General features: G+C 41.1%; 1 protein-coding gene across 2 annotated transcripts in view; it reads left to right on the forward strand.

Moving 5' to 3' along the window:
• Window positions 1-580: 580 nt before the first annotated feature.
• The window catches only part of KHDRBS2 (KH RNA binding domain containing, signal transduction associated 2), a 646,447-nt gene continuing 628,649 nt past the window's right edge, over window positions 581-18,378 (forward strand). For both annotated transcript variants that reach the window (XM_075554046.1, XM_075554047.1), the window contains exon 1: window positions 581-671. In XM_075554046.1, coding sequence (XP_075410161.1) covers window positions 581-671 — 91 coding nt within the window. The remainder of the gene's footprint in view (window positions 672-18,378) is intronic.

The following is an 18,378-nucleotide window of genomic DNA, read 5'->3' on the forward strand; positions in this document are numbered from 1 at the left end:
GCTCACTTCGCATTCCAATTTCCCCTCCGCCTCAGACGGGAGCTGCTCTGTGCGACGGGCGTTTTTCCCGCCCCGCTCCATCGATACCCACCAGGAAGACGCAGAACTAGGCGCGTCTAAATACACCGGGCAGGCTCCGGCGGCCAGAAGAAAGCCTTTGCACCTTCTGCGCTTCCCTCCCCTCTGCAGCTGCCACCTGCCACTCAGGCGAGCCGACTAGCAGCGCGGCCCAATAAGGACCCGCTGCCTTCCCTGAGGCCACGCCTCCCCCGGCCTTCCTACCAATAGGAGCTCGGCGGAGGTGGGCCTCGCGCTGTGCCCGCCTCTCCAGTTAAGGCTGCTGCTGAGAGCCCCGGCGAGACGCGAGCGGGGCCCGGGGGCCGAGGGCAGGGACGGCAGGTGCCGGCGCGGGGCCGTGCAGCCCGACGGCGGAGTCGCAGGCGCCCGGGGCGCGGGCCCGTGAGGACGCGCGGGGACCCCCGCGCCGCTGCCGAGGCGGAGCCGCGCGGCAGCAGGGCGAGCCTGCGTCCGAGCGAGCGGCACCTCGCGCTTCGCCCGGGGCCGGTCGGAAGTCCGCGCTATGGAAGAGGAGAAATATTTGCCTGAGCTGATGGCCGAGAAGGACAGCCTGGATCCATCTTTTGTGCACGCGTCGCGCCTCTTGGCCGAAGGTAGGACTTGCCCCCGCCGAGGTGCAGGGGCCGGCCGCGTCGTCTCGCACGCAGCCGGGCTCGAGGAGCGAAGTTGGGGAGGGACGCGGGTCTCCACCTGCCAGGCCACTGTCCCCGGAATAAAGATGCTCCCTACGCCGCTCGGGCGGACGCTGCCCTCCCAGGAGTGGGCACCTGGGCTCTTTCTCCTCCGCGTCTTAATTTGGGGAAGACCAGCGCCGCGAGACCCATTGACAGCGGGGAGGTGACCTGTTAGGACCGTTGACAGAGAAACCATAAAGTGTGCCGCCGCGGTCTACTGGGACACGTTCACTTCTCAGGGGGAAGGGAAATCCATTTGCAAGTAAATGGTGATCAATGTAGTGTTTTAGGAGCTTTGTAGCAATAGATCAGCATCCCCCCGCCCCCCTGCATGTGGGAAGTGCTTTTGGTACCCTTTGATCTAATTACAGTTTTTCTTACGGAAAGTATGCATCTATATGAATCTCTGCCTGCTGGTGGATGGATGTGGATGTCGCAAGCCCAGGCGAACGTGCTTTTGAATTTATTTGAAGTGTGGTAATTGAGTATACTGGGAGATATTAGTCCCTGGGAACGGTCTACTCCACAATTGCCTAACTGTTTTACCAAGTGTGCATTTTCTTTTGTGCACCTGTAATGATACAGGAGATTCCATTCCCAGAATAAGTATGTCTTGTCTTTTACACTGCTTCGAAAGGTCGTCTAAAAAGACACACACACACACATCACACACACAACTACACAAGCACACGCACCTACTACACTTCTGCATGGAGACATATTAACCAAATGACTCCATTTGTCTTGAAATGCTTCCCTGTAAACTAAAGATTTCCACAACATCTGTGGTGATCTCTGGACACCTTAAAAAAAGGAGTACAGATTTTGGGGGGATGAAAGCTTCCTTAATAATGAATTGCTTCATCACCAAATTGGCTACAAGGCAAATTTGCAGCTTGAGTTGTTGTAGCCGTACCTATATTGCAAAACTAACAGTGACAACTTTCCTCTCAGTCCCCTCTACAGTAAAAGAAAGGTCACTTTTGAGACGTAGACATACAACTAAGGTCATTTTATTCTATGACTTCCTATATGATTCCAATAGACATTAGACTGATTTGAATATTTTATTGAGGGAGTACCTTTTAGAATAACAGTGAATTGTCTTCCATCTTTGCTTGGGAAAGATTTCCAATCACAACATGGAATGTATGATGAAACAAATGAACTATTTTTCAAGAAAAGGCAGGTTTTGTAAAGTGCTAGGGAAGGGAAAAATACAATTATGCTTACTACTTTCTTGGCTGCTGAATGGGAAACAAGAAAATACAAATTGGGAAGTAAAATCTATGAAAAATTAAACACTCTTTATACTTTATTGCAAAAATGGAGACAGGGACAGAAAATAAAAATATCAGAAAAGAATGAAGCTACAAATGTTCAGAATTGTTCAAAATGGGTTTATAATGCAATTAAGCCTCCTCAGCCAGCTTGCTCCAATATGTTTTCCAGAAGTGTCTTCATTTAACTAATAATGTCTTTCAAATGAAGTAAAAAGTTGCAAATTGATCTTTTCCTATGACCTGCTTATTGGAGTTTTCTTGGGACTGCAGCCTCAGTGATTAATTCATCCGTCGTTAATGAGATTTATTGTACTTTGAAAATTGTCAAACTAGAGTATTGCATGTGAGACCCCTAGCAGAGTGCACAGTACTTCCTTCAGCGACTGATAAAAAGAGCCCGAGGCTGCTATGCAATCGCTTCTTGAGCACTTTTTTCTCTTTCCCAGGAACTTGATTCTTGATACTTTAGAAACAAGGTCTGAGGTACTTTGTAATTTGACTTTTTCCCAGTAGGGGGAAGCATACCCTGCTTTTGTAAAGAAGAGAGAGGGGGGTGGGGGGGCAGATCACTGAAACAGGAGGAAAGCATCTAAGTAAGAAACAAAGAGGTGCCCAAATTTCAGAAAAAACAGAAAGAGGAAAAGAAAAACGGAAGAGGTGATGGTGATTATCTTGAGGTCTATGCAAACTTATGCCAAAAAATTCATAGGGCTTAAATTAGGTCTCTAATTGAAGCTAGGACTCTTTCTATGTATTTCATACAACCGAGTCAGAGTGTTGGTGGCGCAGTGGTTAAGTGCTCAGCTGCCTAGCAGAAAGGTCAATGACTCTAACCTACCGCCCTCTCCAAGGGCGAAATGGCAATCGGCTCCTTAAAGATCCCAGCTTTGGGGACCTTTTGGGTAGTTCTACTCTGTCCTCGAGGGTCTGCTAAGCATCAGAATTAACTCCATAGCAATGATTTTTGCTCTAGTTAGGGTATGAGATGATTGCATCCTGGAATCATAGATATTTCATTATGCTTCCAAAGGCTATTTGCCAGGGTTTCCAGGTTTTGTTTCAGAGCTCTATCCTATTGTTGAGATGATTTTATTTCCTATACCTGGAAATGCACTGATTGAAGGCAGTGGCTATAAATAAGCTTGGCATAGATATTCATTTGAAAGGAAGGTGCACACTGAGGTACATTTCAGTCCGGACTGTGCAGACAGCCTCAAGACGGAGTGAGTAATAAAAATGAGCCAGATGATTCGGTTCTTCGGAATGCTTTTCCGGAAGCAAGTGTATATAAAGGCAGCAATGCAAGCCAATGAGCTTTCAAAAAGATTTAGTTTGCTTTCTGATTGGTGATAGATGCAAATCAGGGCTCAACTGTAATGGCATCACTTAGAATTAAAGGCTAGGGAGTCAAAACTACTGGTCTATTGTTTTTTGATGATTTTTCTATAGTTTGTATTATCTCACTTCTTTTTGCTTTGTTTCAGTAGGATTGATTCTGAGAAAGCTATTGGAAAGCCCTATACACCTTAGGAATCTGATTATCGTTTCGGAAGGGAGTTGGATAAAATAATTTCAAGAGAGTTTGTAATATATTTGATTATTTAAAATATTTTTCTCATGATTATAATATTAATGATCTTTTTGCTATGGAAGGTACTTTTGAATATGATAAAGCAGCAAACTCAGCATGATCCTTAAAATTTCACTCAGCCTCTAAATTTGCTTTGCCAGATGAAATTAGATGAAGTTATTTATATCTATGCCACTTCTGGGAAGTGCACTAAATTGTGACTCCAGATACCTGGATTTTAATTTTGCTTTTGGCTAAACTGCATCTTGGGAAACTTCACTTCCCTGGGACCAGTTTTCTTGCCTCTGACACGGAGTTGGATTATAGGATGTAGAGGATCCTTTGCAATAATAAGTGCGTGCTGCGTTAATGCTGATACGAAGGGATAGTATTTGTGTCTTCAGAATTTGAAAAGTCAATAGTTGTACATTTCTGAAACTTTTTGCATTCCTACCTAGTTTAGTGATTGATAACATATTTAAAGCACTAAAATGTACCTTGGGTCATATACATTATTTTATGCACTGACACAAATTTATGTTCATAAGCTTATTGAGCAAAGACTTGCCCAGTAACAATGTACACACATGCAAATATTCCTGTTTGCACTTAGAAATGCCTGCCCAGTGACAGACATCGATCTTTTCATATTTATAGATTCGGTTACAGTTATTCCATTCTTTCATGAGTATTTTAAAGTGTTTAATAAATTCCTGTGCAAGTGAGAATGTTTTAAGTTCTCTGATAGGACTTCCTAACATGAATTCTTTACAAACATTGGTAATTCATCAGTTTTCATTGCTGCATCATAGGTTAAAATAAAATACTGCCAGATGTTCCAGCAGTTCAAATGCTTCTTGAGAAACCCCAGTGGTTATTTTCATAAATTTGTGAAAAGATTTTAGTTTGCCATCTAGGGTTGGCCTTCCTGTTTGCAGATAAATATGTGCTCTTAAAAACCGGAGGGAAACTGTGATTAATAATTATTATGAATACTGACTTGTAGTGAACTTAATTACCTTTAGATTCCCATTAAGAATTTGAATTTAGATTGTGTTCTTTATTTTCCATAAAACTTGGTGAGTTTTTCATCAAAGCAAAGTTTGACTTAATACCTTAAAATAGTTTCCGACATAAAGTAGGATTCATATGACTTTTAAAATAATTTCCCGTTTATTAGTATAATCTAATTTTTTCCCACTAAGAGACCCAGGGTAATCTTATATATTCTTCTTAAAAACAATTAAAACAAACAAAAATACACACTTAAATGCATATTGTCTTTGATCAGCAGTTAAAACAGTACAATGTAGTAGTGGAAAAATACTGGTGTCACAATCAAAACACTTGGGACTGAGAGCTGATGTGTCAACTACTGTGAAATATGGGTCATGTCATATTTTCCCTCCATGATGCTCTGCTCCTTTATATATGTAACAGGAAAAAGAACAACTGGTAGAGTTCTTATGAGGATTCAAAAATCTGTCTGTGCGAACACTATAAAAATATATGATGGAGCTTTTAAGGTGTTTTTTTAAAGCCCCAGTTTACTGTTTGAATCACTTGTGGGTGAAATTTGGACTGAAAAATAACCATGACTTAAATGTATTACAGAAAAGTGTTTCACCAGGGTTTTTAACTCTCCATAGTCCAATGGCGCTTCTCAGTCTTTGGTTTGGGCTTCAGTATCCCTGGCTCCCATTTCTCTCAAGGATCCTTCCAATCCTCCTTAGACTCCTCTTCAATCCCTTTCACTGACAGAATGTGGCCTTTTGGACTCTTTTATTGAGGGAGGGGAATGCATCTCTTATGATGTCCCGCAACCTTCCCACCACTAGAAACTTCTGTCACTATCCTCACTGTCTTTCATTCCTAGAATATCACATTGCTCAAGCTTGACTTGCCAACCAATGTTCACTTTATCTACTATGAACTCAAGCCACAGTTACATCCTTTCTCCCATACTTCCATTGTCTTCCTTATTATCTACTCCTTCCCTGCATTGGTCTCTAAATAGGAGCTGTTATTAACAAAGCATTCACTTCACTTGCCAAAACTAATGAAAATAAAACGTTTAGTGTTTGTTTTTTCCTAAAGACCAGCTCTCTCACTGGGTTTCTGAGTACCATACACGACTGGACGGGTATCGCTCTTCCTCCCAGAGGATGACCCTTACAGGCACCTCCTCCAACCCTCGCCCCTCCCCAGCACACTCTCTGTAGTTGGTGGGATCCATTCAGCTCAAAGTCAGCTTTTTAATAATTCCCAATGCCTATGAGGTATAAATCACAGTCCTTGACATGTGTAGAACATACTTACATCCCCCACAATCCTTGCTAACTTGTTTCTGCTTGTTTTGGATATACTAAACTGCTTGTAGCTCACTCCCTCTCCCTGCTTACTCCCATGACAAGATAGACATATGGAATATGTATTTTTCCTCTACCCTATCCCCATGATAGGAGCTATAGTGACATTGTCTTCGACTGCCAACCACATGTTTATTGGCTCTAAACCACTACCCTGTCCGACAGAGAACGTTGAGGCTATTTCTGTAAAGATTTACAGCCTTGGACGCCTCGTGTATGGTCATTCTCAGGCAGAATTAACTTGATGGTAATGGGCCTCCCCATGATGAACATCGCCAGACCATTTTATTTACAACTATCACTTTATCATTAGCATATTATATCTGCCTCTCTAACTGGATATTGAGCCCCTTAAGAACTGACCAAACAAACTCACTGCCATTGTGTCAGTGCTGTCTCATAGCGACCCTATAGGACAGGGTGGACCTGCCCATGTGGGTTTCTGAGACTCTATCTCTTTATGGGAGTAGAAAGCCTCATCTTTTGCAGTTTTCAGCCCAATGTGTAACCACTATGCCGCCAGGGCTCCTTTGAGTCTTAATCATGAGTAAATCAGTGTGTGTCATAGACACTGGTATATGGTGATACTCAGTAGGCACTTGAAAGTTTTTTCTTTTCTCCATCATCTTTCAGCATCTGGCCCTGTTGACTCTCTGTGACCTCTTCTTCCCGTGACACACACACACACACACACACACACACACCTTGGTTGCCTGCCCTTCTTGTCTCTAAACTTCTATGTACTGGGACCTTAGCCTGGAACGCCTCTTTTATAGCTTATTTCCCTAATTATGATTTTCTATTCTCAGCCATAACTGCGTTTGTCACTTTAAGAATATTTCCCTTAGTAGCTTCCTCATCTACCTCATTCTGGTTTACTTTCAACCACTTCATGACTGGAACAGAACAATGTACAACTCATTGGAACTCATCTGTCCCTCTGGGCTATCTTTGTTTCTTTTTAAGATGGGAGTAAAAGGACAGGCTCTCCACTAGGCATTTCCTGACATCACGTTGACTTGGAGGGCAGGAGGGACTTCCTTGTCAGATGAGGGTGAACAGTCGCTGTAAAGAGGTCTCCTCTGACATCACGTGTGAGGAAAGAGAAAGGATGTCTTAGTAAGCCACCTAATGACATGACGGGAGCTGTCCGGGGTTTCCAAATGGTTCCACTGATAGTTTGGAGGAGCACTTCCTTAATAAAGCTTCACTTCGCCATTTAGTCCTCTCTGACACTATCCCACTAACAGAGGGAGCTTCATTATTGCTGGGCAAGGTTGAAAATATACGCTTCCTATTAAGAGACCATTGAGGGGGTAACAGGTTTGCCTTGTTGTATGGCTCAGGAAGGGTAGGTTTTGTCTAAAAGATTTCTGTCTTGCTAGGCTTCCCTTTTCTTAAGTTTGTTGATAAGGAGCAGGCTTTACTTGGGATATATATATATATATATATGCTTCTGTTTATATTTCTACATTACCAGCTTGTCTAGTATTCAGTATTGCTTATAAGAGACACAAAGAAAATCTACAGAACTCATAGTCTTGCCATTCTTGGGTCCGGCAGTACTCACCATTCTGATTCTACATTCCACCTTTCAGGAAAAAAGACAGTGTGTTTCTTGAGAATTTATATGTTGTATGTTGACATTTCATTAACTAGTTATATAAAAACGAGTATGACCAAGATAAATTCATTCAGATAATGGGCACAATATTTTCTTCTTTCTATAAGGTTTCCAACCTCCAATTTACATACAACTCATAGCTAAGAACCAGTTCCCATAAAGCCGAATAAATTGAAATTGGGGGTATACACACTGATGTGGAATAGGAAATGAGAGCTATGTTGCAATATATATCAAAACATCATCATCACTGTACTACTACGTTAGAAATGTTTTAGCGTATCTGGAAGTATGTCTCTTTTTTATTCATTGGAAGATACACTGAGACAAACATTTGACTGATGCTATATACAAACTACACCTAAGTGTTCCAACTTACGTACAAACTGGGCGCGTAGATAGATGTAGTACCGGCACTCATCTGTAATCCAGGAACTGCTCGTATCTCATTTCAAGGGTATTTGTGGCAGTGTACCAAGTAGTGGGAATAAAGTGATGTCTGATTGCTATTTTGAGTTTTACTTTAAGCACCTGGTCTAAATTAAAGCTGATTGTTCCACCAGCACCTGTCAAAGCAGCACAGGTGATTTTCCAAGACAGTTTTAGAAACTCTTGGAAATAACTTCAGAGTGTCATCAGCTCCATTGGTTAAACACTTGATTTGATCTCTTTTTGGTCTGAATCTATATTAAGAGACAGTACATTTTAATTGCATTACATTATATACACACTGGCCTTATAAAACATCTAATAATAGGATCCCAAATTTCTGCGAAATCAGTTTTTCATTTTATAAGAGCTACTATACAGTGTCAAGATTTAATATATTCATAGACTGAAGTATGATCCTTTTCTGTGCAATAAAAGGATGAACCACAGGTGAATATTTACATAAATGTTGCTATTGAAATAGATTTTTAAAATACTGTATCTACTAATAGCTGATATCATTGACATCAACACTAATAGTAAAATTATGTTAATAAATGCCTACATTATATAACATTCTTATTTTGGAAAGCTCTATGATGGTTGCATATTTGTCAAATAATATTGAACCCAATATAAAATTAAGTGAGAGTCAGTGACCAAACTTTCTATTATTCCACATTATCATTATTTTTGGGGGGGGGAGGAAAACAAGTCATTTTTTAAATATCTTCTCCATTGCTCATATTTGACATATGATTATTATTTCCAAAGTAATTTTAGGCCAGAGAGAGACTAACCATTTAAGAACTCTTGGAGGAACCAAAGTTTTAGGCCATTTAATATATAAATCCCATTGTCATGGAGTCAATTCCGACGCACAGTAACAGGGTAGGTTAGAGGAGAGCTGCTCCACTGGGTTCCTGAGCTGTAAATCTTTAGGAAAGCAGACGGCACCTTACTTTCGCCTGTGGAACCACTGGTAATCCCCAGCTTACAAGCCTGTGTAACTGACTGTGCCACATTATAGTCGAGCTGCTGAGGGAGAGATAAAGCCCGCTGGGAGAGGATTTGACTACATCTGGCCAGGAGCTCACTCATGCTATGAAGTATGCGTTGGCAACATTTTCTACCATATGTGCTGTTGTCATAAGAAGACGTTTGAAATATTTAAGTCTAAAGGTTTATCATCTGTGGGGATAGAACAACATACATACCATGCAAAATCTCCTGGGAGAGTCGGCATTGTATTGAGCCAATAATAAAATAGAGGTTCAAAGACGAAGACCTTTGCTGGTCACTGTGCTACAGAATTCATATTCTTTCTCTTCGTTATCATCATTCCTGTTGACATCTGTTGAGTGTTTACTTTTTGCCAGCAGTGCGCTAGGTGTTTTACATGCATTGCTGCACTTATTTAACCTACTAATTTTATGAAATAGTTATTAGAATGATTAAAATATTACAAATGAGGAGATGTAAAGCATTAAGAAGCTAATTTATCTCTGATCATACAGTCAAAAAGCTGTAGAGCTGAAAACTCCAGGCGGCCTCCCTCAGAAGCCATTACCACTGTACCACACTACCTCTTGTGGAAGGGACTCAATTTCAGCGAGGCCTTGGAAAGGGGGCTGATGTTGATATGCAAAAATTGCCTGGGAGGTCAACATTGTATTGTTATGAAATTTTGAATGATGTTCTTGATTGCAAGATTTAGGTGAATTAATGCACTGTCACATCATCAGGCAAGCATAAGGTGTGTTGCCAAGTGAATTTATAAATGGGGACATTTTCCTCCATACAGAAATGGGTTAAGGATGATGCGGGCAGTCTAATTTTCTGAGTACCTTTTGCAAGGCAGCTTCACAGAATTTATGGGGAAAGTTCATCATTTTTCAAATTCCATTTTCCATGAATTTTTGAAGCCTTTTGCATCGACTATCGTGGCACAGAGGAATAGTCTAAGGCTTTTCTATTATTATTAGTCACAAAGGAATTGAAGAACATCTGTGATTAGCTGAAGCATTTTTCTTGCCATGTTTTTGGAGAGTGCTTACACTTGCTGAATTTTTCTACTAAGGAAGAAAAACTAGAGCCCATCCATAATGTCTTGAGGCATTACAGGCTTTGTTTAAAATTTGGAAGTGAACAAGTTTAACATTTGGCGAGAAACAGAAAACTTAGAAACATGGCTCGACTTAAATGCGTTACACGTGGGCTCTGAGCGTTTATGAGTTAATGACTTTGAAGCAGCTTGGTCTGTATTACTATTATCTGAATGATACAATCAATGCCCATTTCCTGAAAGACATTTATATATTAGACTTTGCTCTCTTAACAGAAAATGGAAGGAGCTTTCTCTGGAGTGTGGCTCGTAGTGCTGGAGGTTTAGATGGACTAATGAGGGACACTGGTTGTGGAAGGAGGGCTTGCCATTACGGGAAGGTCGCCGAGCGCCCGGAGAAGGAAACAGCATCTGTTCATTTTGAAAAGAAGAGAGTCGCGATTACAGTAACAGCTACCATTTATGGAACACGCACTCTGCTCAGCTTCTTATTTTATGTCCTCAGGCAGGCAATAGTGCCCCCAGATTAGGGGAAACCATAAGGGACAGATAGAAGGTTGGGATATCATTTTGGATATGTTAAAGGAATAAATCAGAGATAAGGTAAATGTTGATATTAAAGTGTAAATATGTCCAAAGCACCCATTAAACACCGAGACATTAAAGAATACTAAAGAACATTACTTGTTTAAAAAATATCAATATCTTGCTTTGGAAATCTTTTTCAAGGATTAAGTAACTGTTATCATAGAAGTTATTGTTTCCTTTAACGTAATACTCACTAGAAAACTTAAGCTTGCTTTTTAAATTTTTTTAGAACCTTGATTTGCATGCAGCACTGTTGTCAATGTGCAAGACTATTGAGTGGAAACAGTAAGTGAATTACTAAATAATAAAAGGTAGTAAGATGTTTAGGTATGCATGTATTACAAATGCGAGCATCTAAGTGTGAACACATCGGCTTAAATATCTCTGTCTCCAGACACTCTGAGCTTATTTTTCAGGGAGGCAAAAACTAAAAGTTCCTTTTCTCACTGATCCAAGACGTGGTGGAGTGAAGATTTTATGGAATTGTGCAAAGATGAGAGAATACTTGGTGTGCTGAGGCAGATGGTGTTTTATTAGATGCTTGTAGCTGTGCAGTAGAAGTCAGTATAATAGATGGCTGTATATTCAACTAGTATTTTAAAATTAGTAAAAGATTTGTGATTATATGGTACCCCTACAAAGAAAATCTGATAGAATAAGCACTGTGATAATTAAAAGCAGTTAACATAGTTAGATAAAGTATTAAGTGTACTGAATGAACTACAACCCATTTGTCTAGAATTTGGGGTGTGTGTGTATGTGTGTGTGTATTCAGAATCTCTCAGATGTTAAGCATTTCCTAAATAGAAGGACTCAGTGAGAAAAGAAATTACACACTTGATCTTGAGATCTGTGCTGCCCTTTCCCACATGGGACTTACATTTAGGAAGAGCAGAGGCTGGGGATACAGTCAATTCAATAAGTGCACTGCAAGAGAAGTAAAGATGTATTAGAAGTGCCGGATAGGAGACACAAAGAAATCTTGAGAGATCATAGGAGGCTTTCAGTAAAGTGTCAACTAAGTATATTATCTGAAATGTAACAGGTAAAGTAGGTGTTCTGTGATACACAGCTCTCTCTAGCTTTCCAGTTCTATACTATTCTGGGTTGCAATGACTACCCTGAACTCACACACAGTATTCACGATTCAAGGGTTTATACGGGAAGTTACTAGACTGCAATGCAAGTGAGACATAGAATACAGTTGTTCATCAGGACATGTTCCAAAACTCTTTCAGCGCTGGAAACAAATCACCAAAGGGGCATGCTACTCCACTGTCTCAAGCTAAAGGCATTCCGCTCCACTTCCTCCATGAGCCAGCAAGCTCAGCTCCTCCAATTAAGTACTCAACGGTGCCCAACTCCGCCAGACAGCTTGCTGCCCGGAAGCACTTGGTTTGATTGCTTTCTGGCCTGGGAAGTCCATCCGTCAGTTTCAGGCTCTGGTTCAGATATCTGCAACTGGTCCTCTGACGTCATTGCTAGCTTCTGGATCAAGAAGGTTCACTCTGCAGGACTCTCAGGGTCCAGAAGACACACCATCCTCCTGGCTCTTATTGGTAGTGAGATCCCACCCGCCCTTCCTGCTTCTCAGAGGACTCATTTCATACACAACAGGAGGGCAATCACAATATAGCCTGGTAGCTGTTACTCACACTGTCTTTCCAACCGTCTGCAGCAAACATTCATCTGGTGAACGTTACAGAGACTTTTGGCTGAAAGAGTCACACAAATAATTCCGTCTCTACAGTCGGATACGACCTGGATTAGTTGTGGAAGGAGCTATAATTTTGATAGATTTATACAATGGGTACCTCATACCACATATCCAAAGCCCAAGAAGGAAGAGAACATTTATCTGAATACTCAGATGTGAATTAAATGTAATTGTAAGGTGTAGTACACAGGGAAGAATCAACATCAGGCTAAAGACAAAGGTAAAGCCTTGTCACACATTTCCTATAAACTGTGTTAAGAAGTTTGAAGTTTACACCCCAAACAATGTAAGTCATTAAAAGAATTTAAAATGAACAGGAAGATATCAGAATTTTACTTTGAAAAATTGTGTCTGTGCTGTTGGAGAATGACTTTGACAAAAGATACAGACAAGCCTCTTAGAAACTAGAAAAGATAAGTCAGGAGAAACATTGCGGTGATCTGAATTCGCATTGTCATAGTGTAGTTGGGGATACGTGGGTAAATGTATTGGAAATTAGTACATCAAACGGAGACGTTTGGATTGGAAAAGGGGATAATCAATAAATTATGGTTAATTCCATTGTTTATGTTGCCCGTTGGTAGTTGATTTAAATTAAATGGTGTTGAAACACAGGGGAATTTATGGTGATTTCAGATTTTATGTACATTGAGGGGCCTGTGGGCTGTTCTAGTAAAAATGCAAAGGAGGCGCTGGGTCTGCAACTTGGGAGGAGGAATCCCGCTGCAGGTGGCAGTTTAGTCTTTTGTCGGCTTGTATGTGATTGTAGACCTCGAAATAGAAGAGATCATCTTAGGAAAGCAGATGGAATGAAAGAAGAATGATTTTAGGTCAGAATTCTGAAAAACAGCAGCAATTACAGGAAATGACAAAGGGTTTCTGCATATGTACACTAAAAAGAGTATTCCAGAATATAGACAGGAAAGATCTAGTGAGTTCAACCATCCCTGCTGTCATGGAGATAAATCCAATTCATGAGTTCTGTAGGATAATATCTGAGATTGTAAATATCCCACAGGAGCAGGCAGCCCCATCTCTTTTCCAGTGAGTCACTGGTGGGTTGAACTACCAACTTTTTGGTTAGTAACCCAATACGTATCTGACAGTTCCACTAGGGCCCCTCCCTAAATGAGTTCAATATTGGTTACAGAGGGCCTTTGAAGAGCAGTGGATCTGGACAGCATTTTCTGAAGGTACAGCTAGATCATGTAACACAGGCAGTCCTTTTCTCCAGGGTACATAGAGAGGATAAACAAACGGAGGTAATAGTGAATATAAATCCAGATTTTCAAGGATTGAGGAGAGAATCTGCAGTGAAGTCCTGATGAGAATGAGGTTACAAAGTTCTTTCAGGAACTTTTTTTGCACAGTGGAATAGAGCTAAGATTAATTAACATGTTGAACCATATGAAATGGATGATATTCAGTTATTCTGACAAACAAAAATAGCAATTTGGATGGCTGGACATATAGAATGGGTCAGGAGCATGAAGAGGCATTTTAGTTAAGTGATTAACAACATAAACACTGCAATTAGACTATCTAAATTTATATTTTCCCCTGGTGACTAATGAAGTTTATTAATATTGATACAATCTTGTTTGAAAGTGAGGAAGGCTTGAAGCACTTGCTAATGAAGATTAAAGATTGCAGCCTTTAGTATGGATCACAACTCAATGTGAAGAAAAGAAAAATAAAAATCCTGGCGTCTAGGCCAACAGATGACATGATCATAACACAGAATAGATTGATGCTGCCAAGGATTTTGTCTAGCTTCGATCCACAGGTAACACTCATGGAAGTAGCAGTGAGGCATCAAACGATGGGTTGCATTCGGTATAAACTGCTGCGTGAGATCCCTTTAGAGTGTTGAAAAGCGAGGATGTTGCTCTGTGCACGAGGTATTTTCAGTTACCTCAGATGCATATGAAAATTGGACACTGGATGTGGAAGACGAAGAACAACCCATGCATTTCAAGTATGCTGCTGGTGAAGAACACTGAAAGTACCATGGACTGTCAGTAAGAATAGCAAGACAGCATCTCAACTACTTTGAACCTGTTCTGAGGAAAGACCAGTCCCTCCAGAAGAACACCATGCTGGGTAAAGTGGAGGAGCAGCGAAAAAGAAGATGGATCGACACCGGGGCTGCAATAACGGGCTCAAACGTAAGAACAGTTGTGAGGATGGTCCAGGGTCAGGCTGTGTGTCCTGTTGTACATAGCGTCGCTGGGAGTTGGAACCGACCTGACAGCACCTAGAAACAACAACAACATTAATAGTAAGGGAGTTATGTCAACCTCTCTCTACCTATTTTTTCTCATCTGAGAAATGAAGACATTTTAGTTAGAATGAATTAGCAGTAAGTCAAGTAAGGTAATGAGAGTTGCCCATGGTCATTTATTTTGCTGACGTTAGCTTACAAAGACACTGCTGGAATCTGCACCATCATCTCTGCCTCTTTATTTCTTCCATCCCTCTCACTACCTCCATACCACATTCCGAGCATCTTTGCACAGAGCTTCCACTCAGATCAGAAAAGTAAACCTAGTTTCCTTTGTCCTTGACATTTTTTTCCTTTGTCCTTGAAATAGGCTTTGCTAATCCCGAATCCATTGTATGCCCCTATTTTTTGCTAAGAGACTTGTCGACACAAATTCCTTTTCTGAAAACTCTCTTCTTCATGTGTGTGCCCCTTGAATTTGGGTAGGATTGCACTACTTCCAGTGCTTCACAGTTAGTGTGAGGTGGGATGACTGCATTTGCTGTAGCCTTTGCGTTCTTGGAATTCTGGTGGTGTAGTGGTTACACATTGGGCTGTGATCCACATGGTCAGTAGTTCGCAGTCACCAGCAGCTCCGTGGAAGAATGGGCTTTCTACTCCAGTAAACAGTTCCACTCCCAGAAAACCACAGGGGTCACTATGGGTCAGCAGTGCTTTGGTTTTTAATATGTATGCTCTCAGATCATTAACATGTCTTGTAGTAGGAGCATTTCTCCATCTTGATGGCGATTAATATGAAAGGATTTATGTGTTATTTTTTAATATAATTTATCAATGCTGGTTTCTTTTACTACTTGAAGAAATGATTATATTGGACCTGAGAGCAGAACTGTGTCTATGTACGATTTTAACTGCACAGAGGGGCTTCAAGAATATTAATTTTATCGTACATTTTTACAATTCCAGGGTACTTAACTATAATTTCCCAGGGAGATTTAAATTACTGGAAGAGCGTGTTTTAATGATGGCTTAGGGTTGTTGAATGCAAGGTCAGCAGTCTGTAGCTAGCACCCATCCTCGAGAGACAGAGAAGACTCTCTGCTCTCACAGAGATTGACAAGCCTGAAAAGCCACAAGAGCAATTCTCCTCTGCTCTGAAGGGTCACTAAAAGCTGGAATTGACTAGATGGTAGTGAGGTGGTTGTTGTTTTTTAAATCAACCCCCCAACTAAATCTGCCTAAAAGTAATCTTATAGAACAGAGTAGAATCTCTCTGTGACTCTCCAAGGTTGTAATTCTTTCTGCGAGTAGAAAGCCTCCCCTCTCTTTTATGGAATTAATGATGAGTTCAAACTTCTGACCTTGTGCTTATTAGACCAATGTGTAAACTACTATGATATCAAGGCTCATAATTTAAAAAAAATCATTTTATTGGGGGCTCGTACAATTCTTATCACAATCCAAACATTCATCCATTGTGTCAGGAACATATGTACATTTGTTGCCATCATCATTCTCAAAACATTTGCATTCTACTTGAGCCCTTAATATCTGCTGCTCATTTTCCCCCTCCCTCCCCACTCCCCTCACTCCATGAACCCTTCATCATTCATATATCATTATTATTTTGTCATATATTACACTGTCTGACATTTCCCCCTGCCCTCTTCTCTGCTGTCCCTCCCCCAGGGAAGAGGCTATAAGTAGATTCCTGTAATCAGTTCCCCCTTTCTACCCCACATTCGCTCCACCCTCCAGGCATCGCCACTCTCATCACTGGTTCTGAGCAGTCATCTGTCCTGGATTCCCTGTGTTTCCAGTTGCTATCTGTACCAATGTACATCCTCTGGTCTAGCCAGATTTGCAAGGTAGTATTGGGATCATGATAGTGTTGGGGGGAGGGGGGAGGAAGCAATCAAGAACTAGAGGAAAGTTATATGTTTCATCGTTGCTACGCTGCACCCTGCCTGGTTCATGTCCTCCCCACAACCCCTCCGCAAGGGGAGTCCTGTTGGCTACCTTTGGGCTCTGAGTCTCCACTCTGCACTCACCCACATTTTCAATGGTATGATTTTATGTTCCTTGATACTTGATACCTGATCCCTTTGACAGCTCATGGTCACACAGGCTGGTGTGTTTCTTCCATGTGGGCTTTGTTGCTTCTGAGCTATATGACCACTTGTTTATCTTCAAGCATTTAAGACCCCAGAAGCTTTATCTTTTGATAGCTGGGAACCATCTGCTTTCTTCACCACATTTGCTTATGCACACATTTTGCTTCATTGATTGTATCAGGGAGGTGGGCACCCACCGATACGGTTTTTAGCTCTTTGATGTTTGATAACTGGTCCCTTCTGTACCTTGTGGTCAGACAGGCTTATTTGCTTCTTCCATGTGGGCTTTGATGCTTCTCAGCTAGATGGCCACTTGTTTATCTTCAAACTTTCAAGACCCTAGACGCTATGTCTTTTAATAGCCGGGCACCATTAGCTTTCTTCACCACATTTGCTTATGCACACGTTTGTCTTCAATGGTTGTGTCAGGAAGGTGAGCACCCACTGATATGGTTTTTAGCTCTTTGATGTCTGACAACTGGTCTCTTCTACACCTCATGTTCAGCCAAGCTGGTGTGCTTCTTCCATGTGGGCTTTGTTGCTTCTGAGCTAGATGGCTGCTTGTTTATCTTCAAGCCTTTAAGACCCCAGACGCTAGCTATAGCTTTTGGTAGCCGGGCACTGTCAGCTTTCTTCACCACATTTGCTTATGCACACATTTTTCTTCAACAATCATGTCGGGAAGGTGTGAATCACGGAATGCCAATTTATTAGAACAAAGTGTCCTTGCATTGAGTAAGTGCTTGAGTGGAGGTCCAATGTCCATCTGTTGTCAAGGCTCTTAATTTCATATTCACTTGAGGTGAAGAGAGAATAAAGTGTCTAGTATATCAAACTTTTACCATTTTGTCTGTGTCCATTAGAAACAACAACAAAAGAGTAGCACTTTCTTAAATGTAACTGCTGTTCTAAGCTCAAAGTAAAATGAAAGTTTTAGGGGATTCCCTAGCTTTGTTGAATTGATTTGTTATTGTTTGTTAACAGATTGTTGAATGTTACCTAATAAGGTTTTCTGGTCAGGCAATATTTATGAAAGCAGATCAAGCCTGTTTCTTCCAGGATTTTGAATAATAAGTTTGAGTGACCAATCTTTAGGTCACCTGCTGGACTGCTTTGCCCCCCTGGGGCCATTCTAAAGTTCATTTGGACCCTTACTCTCAAGGAGCCCTTGGCACCCTTCCCATCGCACTTGTGTCGCCCACCCTAATGCATCTGGCCTAGTGGAGCAGATCAGCCACCAGACTTTTCCTGTTTATAATTTGGCATTAGAACTAAGAGGAAGCCAACAAGTTTTGGTGGGTCCTTAATGCTGAGATGATGTGAACTCTGGAGTTATAAGGTAAGCGTCAAACAAATGCAAGAAAAGGTAGAGAGGAGAGAAGACAGAGAAGAGAAATCTCTGAACTTCCTCTAGCTTTTCAAGAACATTTTTCAAGGAGCTCAGCTGACCTTGATCTCATTAAAAACACCAACATTTCCCTAAGAAGCAACTTCTAGTGGATGTTGGGTTTATGGAACCAATTAGTTTGTATTATTTGTAAACAAAATAACAGGTATTCAGTAGAGGGCAATCTTTTGTAAAGTCTTAAATTGAGTTCCCTACAAGCAGAGCTTAAAATTTATGTTACAGCTAATTTCCAAAT

The sequence above is a fragment of the Tenrec ecaudatus genome, chromosome 7 (assembly GCF_050624435.1).
Source record: "Tenrec ecaudatus isolate mTenEca1 chromosome 7, mTenEca1.hap1, whole genome shotgun sequence".
In the NCBI taxonomy this organism is placed as follows: Eukaryota; Metazoa; Chordata; class Mammalia; order Afrosoricida; family Tenrecidae; genus Tenrec; species Tenrec ecaudatus.